This window comes from Equus caballus, chromosome 11 (assembly GCF_041296265.1).
Source record: "Equus caballus isolate H_3958 breed thoroughbred chromosome 11, TB-T2T, whole genome shotgun sequence".
Classification (NCBI taxonomy): Eukaryota; Metazoa; Chordata; class Mammalia; order Perissodactyla; family Equidae; genus Equus; species Equus caballus.
The window spans coordinates 44507051-44521448 of record NC_091694.1 but is presented as its reverse complement, the minus strand read 5'-3'; the positions used below and the strand labels follow the sequence as shown (position 1 = coordinate 44521448).

General features: G+C 54.0%; 1 protein-coding gene across 4 annotated transcripts in view; it reads right to left on the bottom strand.

Annotated features, from left to right (window-relative positions):
* Nucleotides 1-14398, bottom strand: part of ABR (ABR activator of RhoGEF and GTPase) — a 179176-nt gene that overhangs the window by 70218 nt on the left and 94560 nt on the right. For 3 of the 4 annotated variants that reach the window (XM_001504257.7, XM_070226438.1, XM_023653177.2), the window contains exon 3: nt 1054-1152. In XM_001504257.7, the coding sequence (XP_001504307.4) occupies nt 1054-1152 (99 nt within the window). Of the gene's footprint in view, nt 1-1053; nt 1153-7218; nt 7824-14398 lie in introns of those variants that run through there. The other variant, XM_001504260.7, reaches the window with a different exon arrangement.

The window sequence follows — 14398 nt, the reverse complement described above, 5'->3', positions numbered from 1 at the left end:
TGTTCTGTCCCCAGACCAGAGTCCTTATCTACCTGCCACACTGTCCCTCACTTGAAAAACATTCCCACGTCTACAATAAACTCCTGGTGAGATCTACCACAAACTCAGCCCCGTGTGTTGCAAAGTATCTGCATGTTTCCATAGTCATTCCTTGGGTAATAAATGCCAAGTGCCCTGGGACACTGGGTGACAACATCTCACATCACAGCAAGTACATAAATGTATATCTTACAATTCTTATCAGTTTCTACTGATCACATCTGCATTTCCTATTCCTCTTTTTTCTGAAATCATCTTATGTCTCTGACTGCAAACACCCAGGGGAAAGAACTTTACATGCCACAATCACTCTGCATAATATCCAGACACATCTAATAAGCACTTTCTTCAAAGGCAAAAACATCTTACATCTGTGTAGTACTTTCACCGTTTGAAAACAGTTTAAAATTACCCCCTCAGTCAGAGTCTCACAACAATGCCTCCCTCTCAGAGCGGAAACTGAGGCATCTTCACAGAGGGCTGGGGTTGGTCTAATGCCTCGGAGATATGGCGCTTCTCAAAATGACACAGGCAGCCCTCCACCTCACATTTCCTGCCACAGGGCCTCACGATGGCATGAATGGTTCACTAGGCCAGGTAGGAGGAAGGACTGGGACCAGGAATGACAAAGGCCTCAATTTGATTGACTGGCAGAGATTGCTCACAGTGTGGAGGTGGGGCTAGGCCTCCATCTGGACAGAGTACTGTGATCGATTAGTAATGCCTGTGCCACCGCGGCCATAGACCACGGGGGTGTTCGCTATCCCAAACCTGGTTGTGTTTCTTCTCTTGACTTTCCCAGAGCACGTAACGGAGGGTCAGGGCTGAGGGGGACAGCTCCTTTCTGGCAATGACCCTGGCTGCCCAGTGCCAAGCTGTAAGCAGAGCAGTACCACAGATGGCCTCACGGGGAAGGACTGGTCCAGGTCCCTGTTCCTCTCCAACTCCGAAAGCAGTTTCAGAACACGACACTGTCCCACATGGGGACCACAAGACCCCAGAGCATAGACTCACCAGCAACAGGGCTTCCAGCTGGTTAATGTAGATCTCTTCGCTGGCCAGGAACCCCGAGAGAACCAGCTTCCTCATCTCCAGGCCCTTCCCTGCATCCACCTGTACGAAAGCAAACCAAAAGCCAATGGCTCGTGAGAAAGGAGGCCAAAGTCCTCAGTGGCCTGTTTTCTTGCCTTTTTTCTCTTCTTTACGTAACGCTTTCGTAGGGGATAAAAGCCAAATAGACTTATTAAAGGAAATCTAGAAAATACAGAAATATAAAAGGAAAAACAATCAGCCATATCCTACTGCTAACACCTTGCTTTGTTTCTTTCCCATCGTTTTTTCCATGTTTTCTTATTTGATATCCAACCATCCATCCATCTACTCACCCTTATAACAGTGAGCGAGATAACAAAGGACCTGGCCCCACGTGCGGGGGGCAGTTTAGTGGGGGATACAGACAGCCAAAGAAGAGAAATTAGAGTCATGACTTGGGCAGGGCCTGGTCACATGGAGGCACAGCAGGGAGGCAAGAAGGTCAGAGTCAGAGGACAGGCGATGTGACCCCAGAAGCAAGGTGAGGATGGACTGGAAGATGCCACACTGCTAGCTTTGGAGACAGAGGATGGGCCATGAGCCAAGGAATATAAGGGGCCTCTCACAGCTGGAAAAGGCATGGAAACGGATTCTCTTCCCTACAGCTTCCAGAAGGAGTGCAGCCTTGTTGACTCCTTCAGACGTGTGTGTAAGAGAATGAATCTGGGTTGTTTTAAGCCACTGAATGTGTGGTAATTTGTTTCAGCACCATTAGGAAACCAGTATGGATGCCAAGCTTCAGGGAAGGACAATAGTTATTGACTGAGGGCTTCACAAGTACCAGGCACTGTTCTAAGCGCTTTCCATGGATTAACTCACTGGAATCCCACAGTCTGGAAGGTGTTACCATTATCCCCCCGAGGCAGAGAGTGGAAACTGCCAGCTGCCTGGGGCTGTCCGCATTGCAGGCAGGCACCTCCCTCTGAGGAATGAGATCAGGGCCTGGAGCAGGGCCTGCAGGCCCGGCCCCAAGAGGTTGAGGGTCTGACGTCAGAACCGAGGCTTCCTCCCGGCGTGTCACACAAACGGTGCTGCATCCCAAGCCAGGCAAATGAGAAGTCGCCGTCCACGCTGGGGTCCAGCGCTCCCCTACCATGCCCCACTCTCCTCCTGTTCCCTGCCAACCAGGGATTTGCCTGAGGGCCTGGCAAACATCCTCTAAAGGAAGTCACCTGGGGCACACTGTGAGCTTAACAGTAGAGCTGGTTGGACTACGACCGTGGTGAAGACCTGGTGATTCGCAGCCCCTGCCAAGCCTTCATCCAGCCTGACATGAGCACAGACCCCTGTGACAGCCCATTTCAGCAAGACCCTGTCCTAAGGGTCTCCCACCTCAGAGTCCAATCTTTTTTTTTTTTTTTGAGGAAGATTAGCCCTGAGTTAACATCTGTAGCCAATCCTCCTTGTTTTTTTGCTGAGGAAGACTGGCCCTGAGCTAACATCCATGCCCATCTTCCTCTACTTTATATGTGGGACGCCTGCCACAGCATGGCTTGACAAGGAGTGCCATGTCCGCACCTGGGATCCGAACCAGTGAACCCCGGGCCGCCAAAGCAGAACATGGGAACTTAATGGCTACACCACTGGGCTGGTTCATGAGACCAATCTGGAAAGAGCTCCCCAAAAGGCAAGAAATAGTCATCCCCAAGATACCCACTCTGAGCCACATTCACTTAAAGTTTTGGCTGGCATGGGGGTGGAGGTGACAGAGAGCTTGGGGATGTGAAATCAAATTGTGTGCATTTTACCGACAGGAGGCCTGTTGCTCAGTTACCACCAAAAACCTCTTTCATCTTTTCTTTGCTTTCCCCAGACCTCACATGTTCCTGGTTTAGAATTATCTGAAATTCACAACTGTTTCTTCAACCGTGGGAGGCTATTCTTCTCTCAGAAAACACCAGGCTCGACATTCATTCATTCATTCCCCACTATGTGCCAGACACTGGGAATACACTGAGGGAGACAGTCTCTGCCCCCAAAGAGCCCTCCAGAGGTGGTACGCACACGCCCAGCATCTCCAAGGTGAGTTCTCTGAAGAGTTCAAGGCCCCCACAGTCCACGCCATGCTGCTTGCCAGTCCCCCGGCACAGGGAAGCTGCCTTCTGAGTGACACTGTCCCCACTTCCTTCCCGAGAGGAGCTTACGAAATGCAGCCACGGTGGGCTCGTTCATCCCCAGCATTTTACACAGTCTGCTAGGCTGAAAGTCTGTCAGCTCCAGGCCCCCAAATCCAACAGGTCAAGTGACTCCGGCAGGGACAGTATCTATAAGGAAGGCTTAGCCAGGTCCGGCCCGGTCTTCTACAGAGCTTAGAGGTTAAGTAGTACCTCCAAAGGTTTGGTTCTAGGCCAGGCCAAGACACAGTCTGTCCAGGAGCTTGACCTCCTCTCAGAAAACAGTGAGGACTGAACAGACAGGGCGGCCTGCAATCCAGAGCCTTAGGCCACAGGGCTCCACGGACAGCAGAATTCAGCCCCTGGGTCACACCAGTTTGCAAGGAGCACCCTGTGGGATCTGCTCAGAGTAGATCCCCTGGGGAGAGGGCTGTGCCCACACCAAGCATCAGCCTCAAGAGAGCTGGCCCCTCTCTGAGCTGAGACAATAAGGGACATCCAGCCCATTCACTCATCTCCTTAGCGCCAGGCACGGGGGAGGTCTCTTTCAGCTATTTCCTGAGCAGAATTTACAGCAGCGAGGACACTGGGGCAACGCTGAGCAATGAAGCTGAAGCTCCAGCTGCCCCCTTCTCCTGAAGGGTGGACCCCCACTTCCAAGCTCCCTGCTGAACGCAGCTTCAGGCAGGTCCAGCAGTGTTTCCAAACTTCAGCGGTTCCCATGTAATCTTTGCAGTTCTCTCAAACTCACACACCACGGCACTATTATTTACTTAACATTGTTCTTGACAACGGACTTCTTAAAAGCACAGGCTTATCCCAAGCATTACATCTGAAATCGCGAGATGTGCAAGTCATATTTTTCCAGCATACATTAAAACATATACCTAACTGTTAAAGTGCAAAATATATACCAGGTGCCACCTAAAATCACCTCTCAAATTATCTCAGATGTGACCCGCACTTTGGGAAACACCCAAGTGGGTGACACGGGCATGGCCATTACTGCCCATGGAGGGAGAAGAGACCTGGGCAGATGAAACAGAAACATAGGCATTTCAGGCGATCCGTTAAAAATTGGCACAGATTAACACCTGAAGGGTTAATCTGCATTACAAAAGGATTTTATTCCTGACAAATGAGTTCCTTTAAATAGCAGCTTTTATGTAGCAAGGCCTCTATCAGCCCTGTGTACCTTTAAATAGGACTGCACGAAAGAGTTTTGGAAAGAATATAACACTTTACAGATGGGAGGTGATGGTGCTATCAGTATCCACGTTATTATTAGTTTCTAGATCATTAACTCCTCAAAGGGAAGTCTGGGTTGAAAGACACAGCAAGCTCTAGCCCCAGCTCTGGAGAAAACCACTGCCATCTTCACATCTGTCCCCCAGGAAGATGCAGCATCTCAGAAATTACACTGAAAACAGGACTGACTTATAGGACTGGCATTTGGACACCTGCTCAGGAAGACAACTGCTGTTTAAGGTAAGCACTCCTGAAGTCAAGTAATAGCAAAGAGAGAACTGTCTTGGATTCCTACCAGCTGCCGAGAAGAGCCTACTGTGCAAGAGTGTGCCAAGACCGTCCGAGGCCCAGGACAGGAGCATACCCTCCAGAGATGCCCCTTGACCACGTGCATGCACACACCTGCACCCAGTCCAGCCCTGACTCAGCTAGAGGTAGTCTCTCCTCCTCTGAATTTAGCACCCTTTTTATCAGAATCCTTCTCACAGCCCTGACTGCTTTCTCATCATACTCCTATTATCTGTGCACTTTCCCTCTCGCCCTGAACTGTGTCTCCTCCCCAGTGCCAGGCAGAATGCTTGGAATAGAACACAACCTGACGGTGTTTGTTGAATAAGTCAGTGAGCTTTACTTCCCAGCTCTCTGTAGCCACCCTGCTTGTCTTCTCCCCCTATAGATGGCCAAGCCTGGTAGAGGAAGAGGGCATCCCAGAGGTGTTCGGGATGAGACAGGAATACCCCAACACTCAGGAAAGGCCCCCTTCCCCCATGCTAGAGACACATCTGGGAACACCGAGGCAGCAAGGTGGAGGTGAAGACTGATGTAGGTGCTCACAGGGGTCTGGGGGAAGGCGTGTTTTTAGGTGTGATCTGAGCCCAGGCTCCCTTGGCATTCATGTGCCCCCTCCTTAGAATACGTCTGAGATGGAACAAGACTGGGGACATGGTACACCCTTTACAGGCCCCATCGAGCCTCACTCTTTCCAGACACAAATCCACTGGGCACCAGCCACGTACATGTACCATGCAACATGGCCCTTGCCCTCGGGGAGAACAGGACAGACTCAAGGCAGCAGACGTCTAGATTTCCGAGCAGAAGAAAGATGGGCTAAGACCAAGGTATAAGCCAGAGCCCAGAGTGAGGGTGGACCCACAAGGCAGCATATGAGTGGGACCCCATCTGAGCTGGGGAGGGTTTCTCACAGAAGGTCCACATACCTCCCATCCCACACACTAGAAAGCCCACAGCTGGTGCTCTTGGTTCACAACCAGACTTTTTCCCATCCTCTTCCTGGTGGGGAGGCTGGTCAGGCCCTAAGTGCAGAGGCCTTCGTGGGCCCAGTGAGAGACATGACACCCCCAGTGCTCAAGCTAGCACCAGATGAGAGAGCCAGCGTTGGGACACTAGCCACTGCTAGCCTCCCATTACAGCTCCTCTCTTCTCCACACCCAGGCCTGCAGCTACTGCTCCACCCAGACTCCACACACTAGCCACCTACCGTGGGTCCGCAGTCTATTTTTACCTCCTTTAAAATCTCTTCCTCAGACCCACACTGTAACGTGGGCGGGGCGGGGCTGTGATCCCTATCTTACCGGAGAGACAAACAGGCCCAGAGACGCTCAGTGACAGCCTCCTGCCCACAGCAATGCTCTGCGCACCACGCCCTCTGGGGTGCAGGGTTCTCTGGGCGGACAGCCCGGGGCCCACAGATGGGCGCTGTCTGTTAGGAAGCCCGGCTTGCAGTCTGCAAACTCCCTGCCATACCTTCTCACCGGCCCTCCCTTCTAGCCACAGAACAGAGATGAGGTGAGCAAAAGGCTGAGGGTAGAGCTCTGAGAGGAGGGCCTGGCGAGGAAAGGAAAAACAGTGTGGTGTGCCCTGCCTCAGGCGGCACTGGTGTGGTTTCAAGGGGGAGCACTGCCCCGGGGGAAGAGGTGAACAGAAGGGAAGGGGATCCACGCAACCACTCCCCTCCTGCTCTGCTTTCTCGGCAACTCCTAGGACAGGACAGGCGCTGACAATGACAATGCCCACAGCCCCAGAGTGGGTGGGCTGGGGCCAGCCGGATGCTTCCTGCCTACACCCACCTTGGAAAAGTGTCTACCCACCTGGCTCCTGCCTCAAGGCCAGCTGTTACCTCCCCCACTTCAGCTGATCCAATTCTTTTCCTTCAAGGAAGCTCAGTGACCTCTGGCTCTCCAGCTCTCCAAATGCTCTCTGTCTTGCCCTAGATTGCCCAGATTCACCAAGTCTCTTTGCTCGGAGGAGAGTGGCCCCCTTGGCCTGAACTTCATAAGTGCACTTATCTTACGGTTGCCATGGAAACAATGGATTATGGCCTCCTGGTTTCAAGTCAGACAGCTCCTCTGGGGCAGCAGGCTCACACCACTGACTCCCCACCAGGTGACTCATGTCACTGCCAGAGAAAGCCCCCAGCACAGCTGGCCTGGGGAAAGCCAGCAGCCACTCCCCCTGAGGACAACTGGTCCAGGGGGAGGCGGCGGGCACTGCACCTCTCCCCCAGGAGCAGCTGCCGGAGGGCAGAGCCCCTCGCATCCGCTCGCAGGCATGTGCCAGCCCCTCTCAGACTGAGCGAGGTGCTTCCCCTCAGCCATGAGGTTGGTGCAGCAATCAGCCATTTCTGCCCGCACACAGCTTCAGCAGTCGAGAGCTGCTAGCCCTGCCCCCTCCCCCGACAAGCATCCAGGGCGTGTCACATTCCCACCTTCACAGCCACCAAGAAGGGGGACCCTGAGCCGGGGCTGGTCGGGGTTCCCAGCTCGCACTCCTCCAGGAGAAACACATCTTCATCCTCCAGAACCTTGTCCAAAAAGCCTATTGCCTCCTCTTCCTCTTCCATGGCAGCCGGAGCCGCGGAGGGCAAACAGGAAGCAAGGTCCACGCAGCAGCAGCGGCGGCGGCGGCGGCGGCAGCAGCCGTTGCCGCCGTCCGCCCGGGATGGAGGCCGGCAGGCAGGCGGGGAGAGGAAGAGCGTGCAGGGCAGGCCTAAACCAGCATGCTGGCCTCCCCGGAGTCAGTCCTGGCACCTGGCCACGGGCTCCCGATGAAAGGCTCCATTATGAACCTTGTCCTGCCGCCGCTTCCCAGCCCTTGAGCGCCGGGGCTGCGGGCCCGCCTCGCGCGCGTCCCCGCCCCGAGAAAGGGGAAGCGGGTCCTCCCGGGCAGCCCCGCCGGCTCAGCCGCCTCTCGGCGGGGAGCTCCGCCGCCGCCGCCGCCGCCGCCGCGATCTCAGGGCTGTCCCCGGCGAGGAGGCGCCGGCCCGAGCAGAAGGAGGCGCCCCTGCGCGGCCGCCGCGGCCCTTCCCGGCGTGCGCGGGCCGGCGGGTGCAGGAGGGGCCCGCGCTCCCCGCCGCCGGCCACGGATCCCGCCCTTTCTGGACTCTGAGGTTCGCGTTTGCTATTAATACACAGGAAATGCACGACTTGACTTGTGAGGTGGGGCCGTTCCCTCTCCGCGGTCACCGGGCCGGGCGGCTGGCGCAGGCTGCCCGAAAGCGGAGGAGGGGCGAGGAGGCCGCAGCCGGGCCGGGCGCAGGGGGAGGTCCGCTTCCCAGAGACAGGCTTTATTTACAGCCCCTCGCCGGGACGCGGGCGGGCAGGGGGAGGAGCGAGGAGCAGCTGCCCGCACAGCCTTGCAGAGGACCCGGGTGTACCTCACTGTCACCTTGCGTCTCCGTTTCATCTTTGCATCAGTCTCGGACACCTTGGCAGAGGGGAGGCCAAGGCCTAGTGAGAAACCATAGTTTCCATCCCCACCATGGGTGAGAAACCAAGGCTTTGTGCACAGGAGGCCTGACGTGCCTCGCCACGACAGAAGCACAAGTGACAGCCAGCGTCTGCAGGGGGGCCACCTCGGACGGCCGGAGGTGCCCCACCTCCTACTCACAGATGCTGCTGGGTTAGCAATACCACCTCCTTGGGGCTCTTTTCCCTCAAGAGGGGCCTGGCCCCGTAGAGCCAGCCCCACAGGGGAGGGTACACATAACCCAGGACAGGGACCATCACCAGCCCTGCCTACCCCAGTCTGCTTCCCTGGGCTTCTTCAATGGTTACAGAAACTAAATCCATCCAGAGGGTGAAGCCACATTCTGGGGCCCTAGCCCCATGCAGAGATGTACATCCCCCTACTCTCCTGGGGGAGGAGTTTAGGGGAAGCACCCCAAAACAGCTCTTTAACCACACAACACCTGGGGCAAAGGTTGCAGATGCCAGCACCCATGAGGGTGCAGGTGAGATCAATCAGTGAAGGGAGCCAGGTAGGAACTTGGTGAACTGAGAAACCGCCACTCGGCCCTAGCTGATGGCTGCCAGAGGCAATGCAGGCTCAAGGTTGCCCCATCTCGGATTGTTCCAGAGGAGCTGGAAATCTAGATTCTTAAGTGACATCTTTCAATTTTAAAATGATGGCAGGTAAATTACATTAAAAAAAAATGGTGCAATCTAAATGAAACACATCTGTGCCCTGAGTCAAGCCCACAGACAAGGGTGCTGCCTTCTTGCAGCTGGTTGTTTCTCTGAGGGAAGGTTGGGAGTGGTGTAGGGGACGGGACGGAGGAGTTCCCTGAATATCCCCTTTGTCTCATTTCCTCATTGGACCTGGCATCTTAGAACCAAATTCGGCTTCGCACACTACCAACCCACTGCTTATCTCTGTAACCCTGGAGGATAGGAGCCACCAACCAGGTGGATCAAGTGAAAACTCAGGATTCTGGGTGGTGAGCCCTGAAGCTCCAGCCCCACTCAAGCCAAGTCCCTAATCTCCCACCAGCCCCCCCACCAACCATGTCTCCAGCCAGGGATTCCCTCGAAATTTTCTGATGTTTCTAACGCACAATTTTGAACTCCCAGTCACAGTTGCCAGGACCAGCCAGTATGGCTCGATGCAGTGTCTGAGCTGTCCATCTCATGTGTCTACCACCGGCCTCCTTGTGCACATGTCACATCCCCTGTCAGGAGACAAGTGTATGGCCACAGGGGCAAGAGTCAAACTCATTGGAACTCATTTGGAAATGAATTCCAAAGGAGGGTCAACTGTGCCCCACCCTGGGCCCACCTGGTGTCATCGCCTCTCCCTTCCTCTGGCACCTCAGCTGAGAACAGGGCCCCTGGCTGAGCCTCTAAGTAGGGCAGAGGGTTGAGGAGGAAAGCAGAGGGAACAGGAAAATGGACATGATTTCTTATCCCAACTCCCCAAAAAAGTCTCTGGAAGCTCTGGGTTCTAGATGGGGCTCCTGCCATTCTAATAGGGCAGAGAACATGTCCTCACTGGTGACAGGCTCTTCCCTGTCGCCAAAGCTGAAATGCAGACCAAGGCATTTGGGGTGGGCTCTCTGAGGCCTCAGGGCTGATGGGGTTCCACAGTGGCACCCCCCACCCCACCCCGGCCTCTCCCTCAGTCCCTGGTTTTCCCCTGTCCCCGCCCTGGCTGGGTTATAAATAGCTGGCGTACATCTGAAGGGCCCTTCAGCCACAATTCCTCATTTGGTTTGGGCAGGCGACGCTGTTCCCAGGGCTTGGGAACAACCAGGCCTGGCATTCTGCGGCACAAGTGTGCCAGCCCAGGGCTCGGTGCCACCGTTTCTGTCTCCTGCCCCACAGGCTCCAGGTGCATGGCATGGGCCGCCCCTACCGGTCAGACAAGCAGGTGGCGTGGGAGAAGGGCCTTAAAGCCCAAGGGCCCCTCCTGTCTCCCTTCACCCTCCCAAGGGAGATTGAGGTACCCTTAGAAGTCTCCTAGAGTATCACCATCACCATTGCCTACGCCCCTACCCGGCATGGCAGGAACGACACCTACTTCTTCCCCAATCCCCGAAACCTCTCAGAAGCTGCTCTCCAAACATCCAAGGCATCTCTACTCCACACCACCCTGGTTGGCTGGAAATTCCAGTGAGTAACTAGAATGCCCTCCCATCTCCGTGGGGCACACAGACTCCGCTCAGAGGAGGCCCTCAGTCTCCCCTGGAGGGGAAGTGACTCACAAGTCCCAACTGTGCTCCCTCCCTTTCCCCTACAAATGCCCCAGCCAGCCCTGGACCTGAGCTTCCTCCCTGCGTCCTCCACACTCCCCTCCACACTCCGCCTGCTTCAGCCTGGCTCCTGAGCCTCCTCCCCAAAGGCCCCTACATTGCCTTATTCCAAAGTCAGAGACTTCCCTCTCTATTCCTTGGCCCCTGTGGTCTGGACGTTCTCAAATCGCTCAGCTTCCGTGACCCTGCTGCTGCTTCTGACCACTCTGGTTTAGGCTGGCCCTTCTCTCCCCTGCCTCCTATAAATGTAGAGTCACCCATTCAGGACCCAGGCCTCAGCCCTCTGCTTTCTACCCAGGGAGAACACATGCCTTCTCACTTCTAGGCCAATGGCAGCCCATCGCCATGTGCAGCTCCAGCTTCTTACTCAACTCCAAACATGCCCTCTGTGCTGTCAGCTGGATCACCCATCAACAGCCCCTCCACTCCACATATCCAGACCAAACGACCCTGCCCGTCCCTAACCCAGCTTCCCCTTCTGGCTTCTCCACTTCTGTTGGTGGGGCTGCCATCTTGTGACTCTTCCTTCCCTCAGACCCTACATCCCTTTTACCAAATCCTTCTGGTTCTTCCTTCTCTTCCTTTTCCAAAGCCACCACCCCAACCCAAGTTTGCAGTAGCTCACACCTACACAACCACAAAAATATTCCATTTTGACTCCTGATCTTGCCTGTCCGTCAATCTGTTCATTCGTTCGTTCATTCATACACAGAGAAGGTCTGGCATTAGAGACACACAAGTCTGGGAGACAGGGCTCTTGCTGCTAGAGTGCTCTCAACCTACAGGGGGTGAAGGACATATGCACAAATGAGGCAGTGTTCTCACTGAGCAACACAGCGGGAACACGGGACAAAGGCACTCACCCTGCCTGGGAGGAAAACTCCCCAGGAGAATGGTTTCTGAGCAGCATCCTGAAAGGGGGAAGTGTTTCCAGGCAAAAGAGAGGAAGGCTGGAAAGGAAAATGTTTTCTAAGGAACCCCAGGAACCAGAGCTGGAGGACAGAAGAGAAAAGGGGCAGGCGGTGAACTTGGAGAAGCAGGCAGGAACCACAGTGGAGACGGTGAGGGGCCCGGACTCCTCCATGGGCCAGGAGCACAGGCTAAGATTTCTGACACTCGCCAGGCCCACACTCTCAAAGCCACCGATAGTTTACTCTCCGCAAACCCAATGGCCTTCCCTCACATTCGTTCTCCATCCTCTCAGTCCCTTACCTGCTCAATCGACAAGTATTTATTAACTGCCGACTGTGTACCAGGCACTGTGCCAGCATTCAGAATGTAGCCACAAACCGGATACAACGTCTCCCTCCGTGGAGTTGACCATTGTGGGCCATTGTGAGCCACGGCAGTGCCAGGGGAGGGGTCAGTCTCAGAACTATGGGGCTGAGGTACAACTTTTCCAGAAAGGATAACATGGAAATAGCTATTGTGATTTTAAATGTTCACACCCTCTGACTCAGCAACTCCCCTTTAAAGGTTTTTTGTGCAAAAACATTTCTACAAGGGCACAGGGATCTATGTACGGAAGATGGTCACTGCAATGATGTTTATACCAGTGAAAGACTGGAAACAGCCCAGACGTCTATCAGAAGGGGACCGGTTAAGTGACCTGTGGTACATCCATAAAATGAAATACTGCATACAGTCATGAGGAAGAATGATGTACACCTTTAATTACTGATGTGCAAGACGTCCAAGATGTATGAAGTAGAATAACAAGAGAAAACTGCGTAACAGTACCAATAGTATGATCTCACTTAAAAAAAAATATATATATGTATAATATCTCACATGGAAAAATAAGAAGAAACATACAACCAACTCAACAGAAGTTCTCTCTGTAGGGTGGGACTTAAGGAGACTTTCACTTTCTATATTATATACTTCTATAAAATTAGAACTTTTGGTGATGTAATCAGGGAAAAGAAAGAAGTTAAAAAAAGAAGTGTGGTAAGTGCTACGATTAGGAAAGTAGAATGAGCTCTGGGGGCACAAGACCAGGTGCATCTGATGCAGCAAAGGGGGAGTCACTGTGGGCTCTCTGGAGGAGGTGACATTAAAACTCACATCTAAAAATGAACAGGGGTTAGCCAGGCCCGTGGGGGCGGGGGGTGGGGATGGGACAGACGGGACTGCGTGAGGCATAATGAGATAAGTGCAGCCTGGGTGGCGAGTGTCCATTCCTTCCTTCCTTCAACCAATATTTACTGAGCATCTGCTATGTGCCAGGCACAGTACTAGGCACTAGAGTTTGCCATGAGCAGATGTTTTGTGACGAAACTGGCAAAGCTCTATGGTGGCGGTCACATTCTAATTGGGAGCTTGGTAATGAGGGTGCAGAGGTAGGCAGGGGTCAAGTGGTCAGGTCAGGCGGGGCCATGACAGCATTGCTGAGGGTTCAATTTTACCATCAGGACAAAGGGAAGGCATTGAAGGGTTTTAAGCAGGGAGTGACATGGCCATTCTTGAATGCATCCCTCCCGCTGACATCAGATTACTCTTCTAAGACATTGCTCACTCTGTGCCCAGCAGGAAGCCACCAAGTCAGCCCAAACAAGGGCAGTGGGGCCCTTGCTGATGACTCAACAACCTCTGCTGCTCGCTGACCCCTGAAAGGGCCGGGTACACTCTCACCTCCAGGCCTGGCCCTTAAAGCCCCTTCTCCCTCCTCTCAGCCTGTCCCTGGCCATCCCAACTTTTTTGGCAGAAGCTCAAGCCCCACCTCTAGCTGTTCTGGAGCTCGATAGACTCTGGGCCAAACAGAACTGACCCCAGTGGACCAGTGCCAGGGGCAGGCAGAGTTGGCTGCAGCTGCAGATGGAATAGATTCATCATCTTCCTGATACCCTTGGCTCCTCCCTCTGCCTTCCCTTTGTTATAGCAGAAGTCACTCCAAAAATCGTATGTGGGGTCCAATTACATAAAGCAGTGTTGGGTATAAGCCAGTACGTGACACTGTTTATACGATAAAACAAATAAACAAAACCAAGCAAACTTCCCTGGATTCTGTATCTGAATCCTCACTCCGCCTCTTGCCAGTTGTGGGACCCTGGGCAAGTCATTCAAACTCCCTGGGCCTCAGTTTCCTCATCTACCAAATGGGGGTAATGATAGCACCAACTCTAGGGTGCTGTGAGGACTGGCACCCATAGGGCAGTGCCTGGCCTGTGTGAAGCCCTCGGTAGGCACCAGCTATTCTCTTCTTTGGCAGTGACGGTGGGGTGTGGGGAGTACAGAACGGGGAGCCTCAGCCCACTCCCACCTTCAACTCCCACCTCTTCCAATGAACCCAGTGCCCCAGCCACACTAGACCATTCTCCTTTTCTCAAACCTCCAGAGGTTTCCCACATCCCAGAACTTACACAGCCCCCTTTCTCTAGAACGTCCTTCCCGACCAGTGCCGGGAGAGAATACTACTTACTCTCTGAGGCTGCCTCCTACCAGATCCCCTCCCTGATTCCCCAACCTGGGGTCACATGACTCCCCCCTTGGGAAGCTGTACATCTCTCAAGGCTGTTGCACAGACGGCCTTGAAATAGAGGGATTGTGCATGCACGTGTGTGTGTGTGTGTGTGTGTGTGTGTGTGTGTGTGTAAGGGCCTGAGGGGCAACCCCTGTGCATGCTAATCCCACACAGCACCCAAAACAAGATCTTGTAAAAAGTGGGTGCTCAGAAAACAGTTAGTGAGTGGAAATGACCCCAGGGGTGCTTACAGTACAAGGCAAAGCGTCTCCCAAGAAGATAAAGGGGTTCAGGTTGCATGGAGGGTTCCTAAGGTAATTGGTCATGTGATGTGGGCTCCAGAGCTAAAGGGAACCCGAAAGTCTCATAGTTCTACCAAAAAAAGGGAATCTCCTC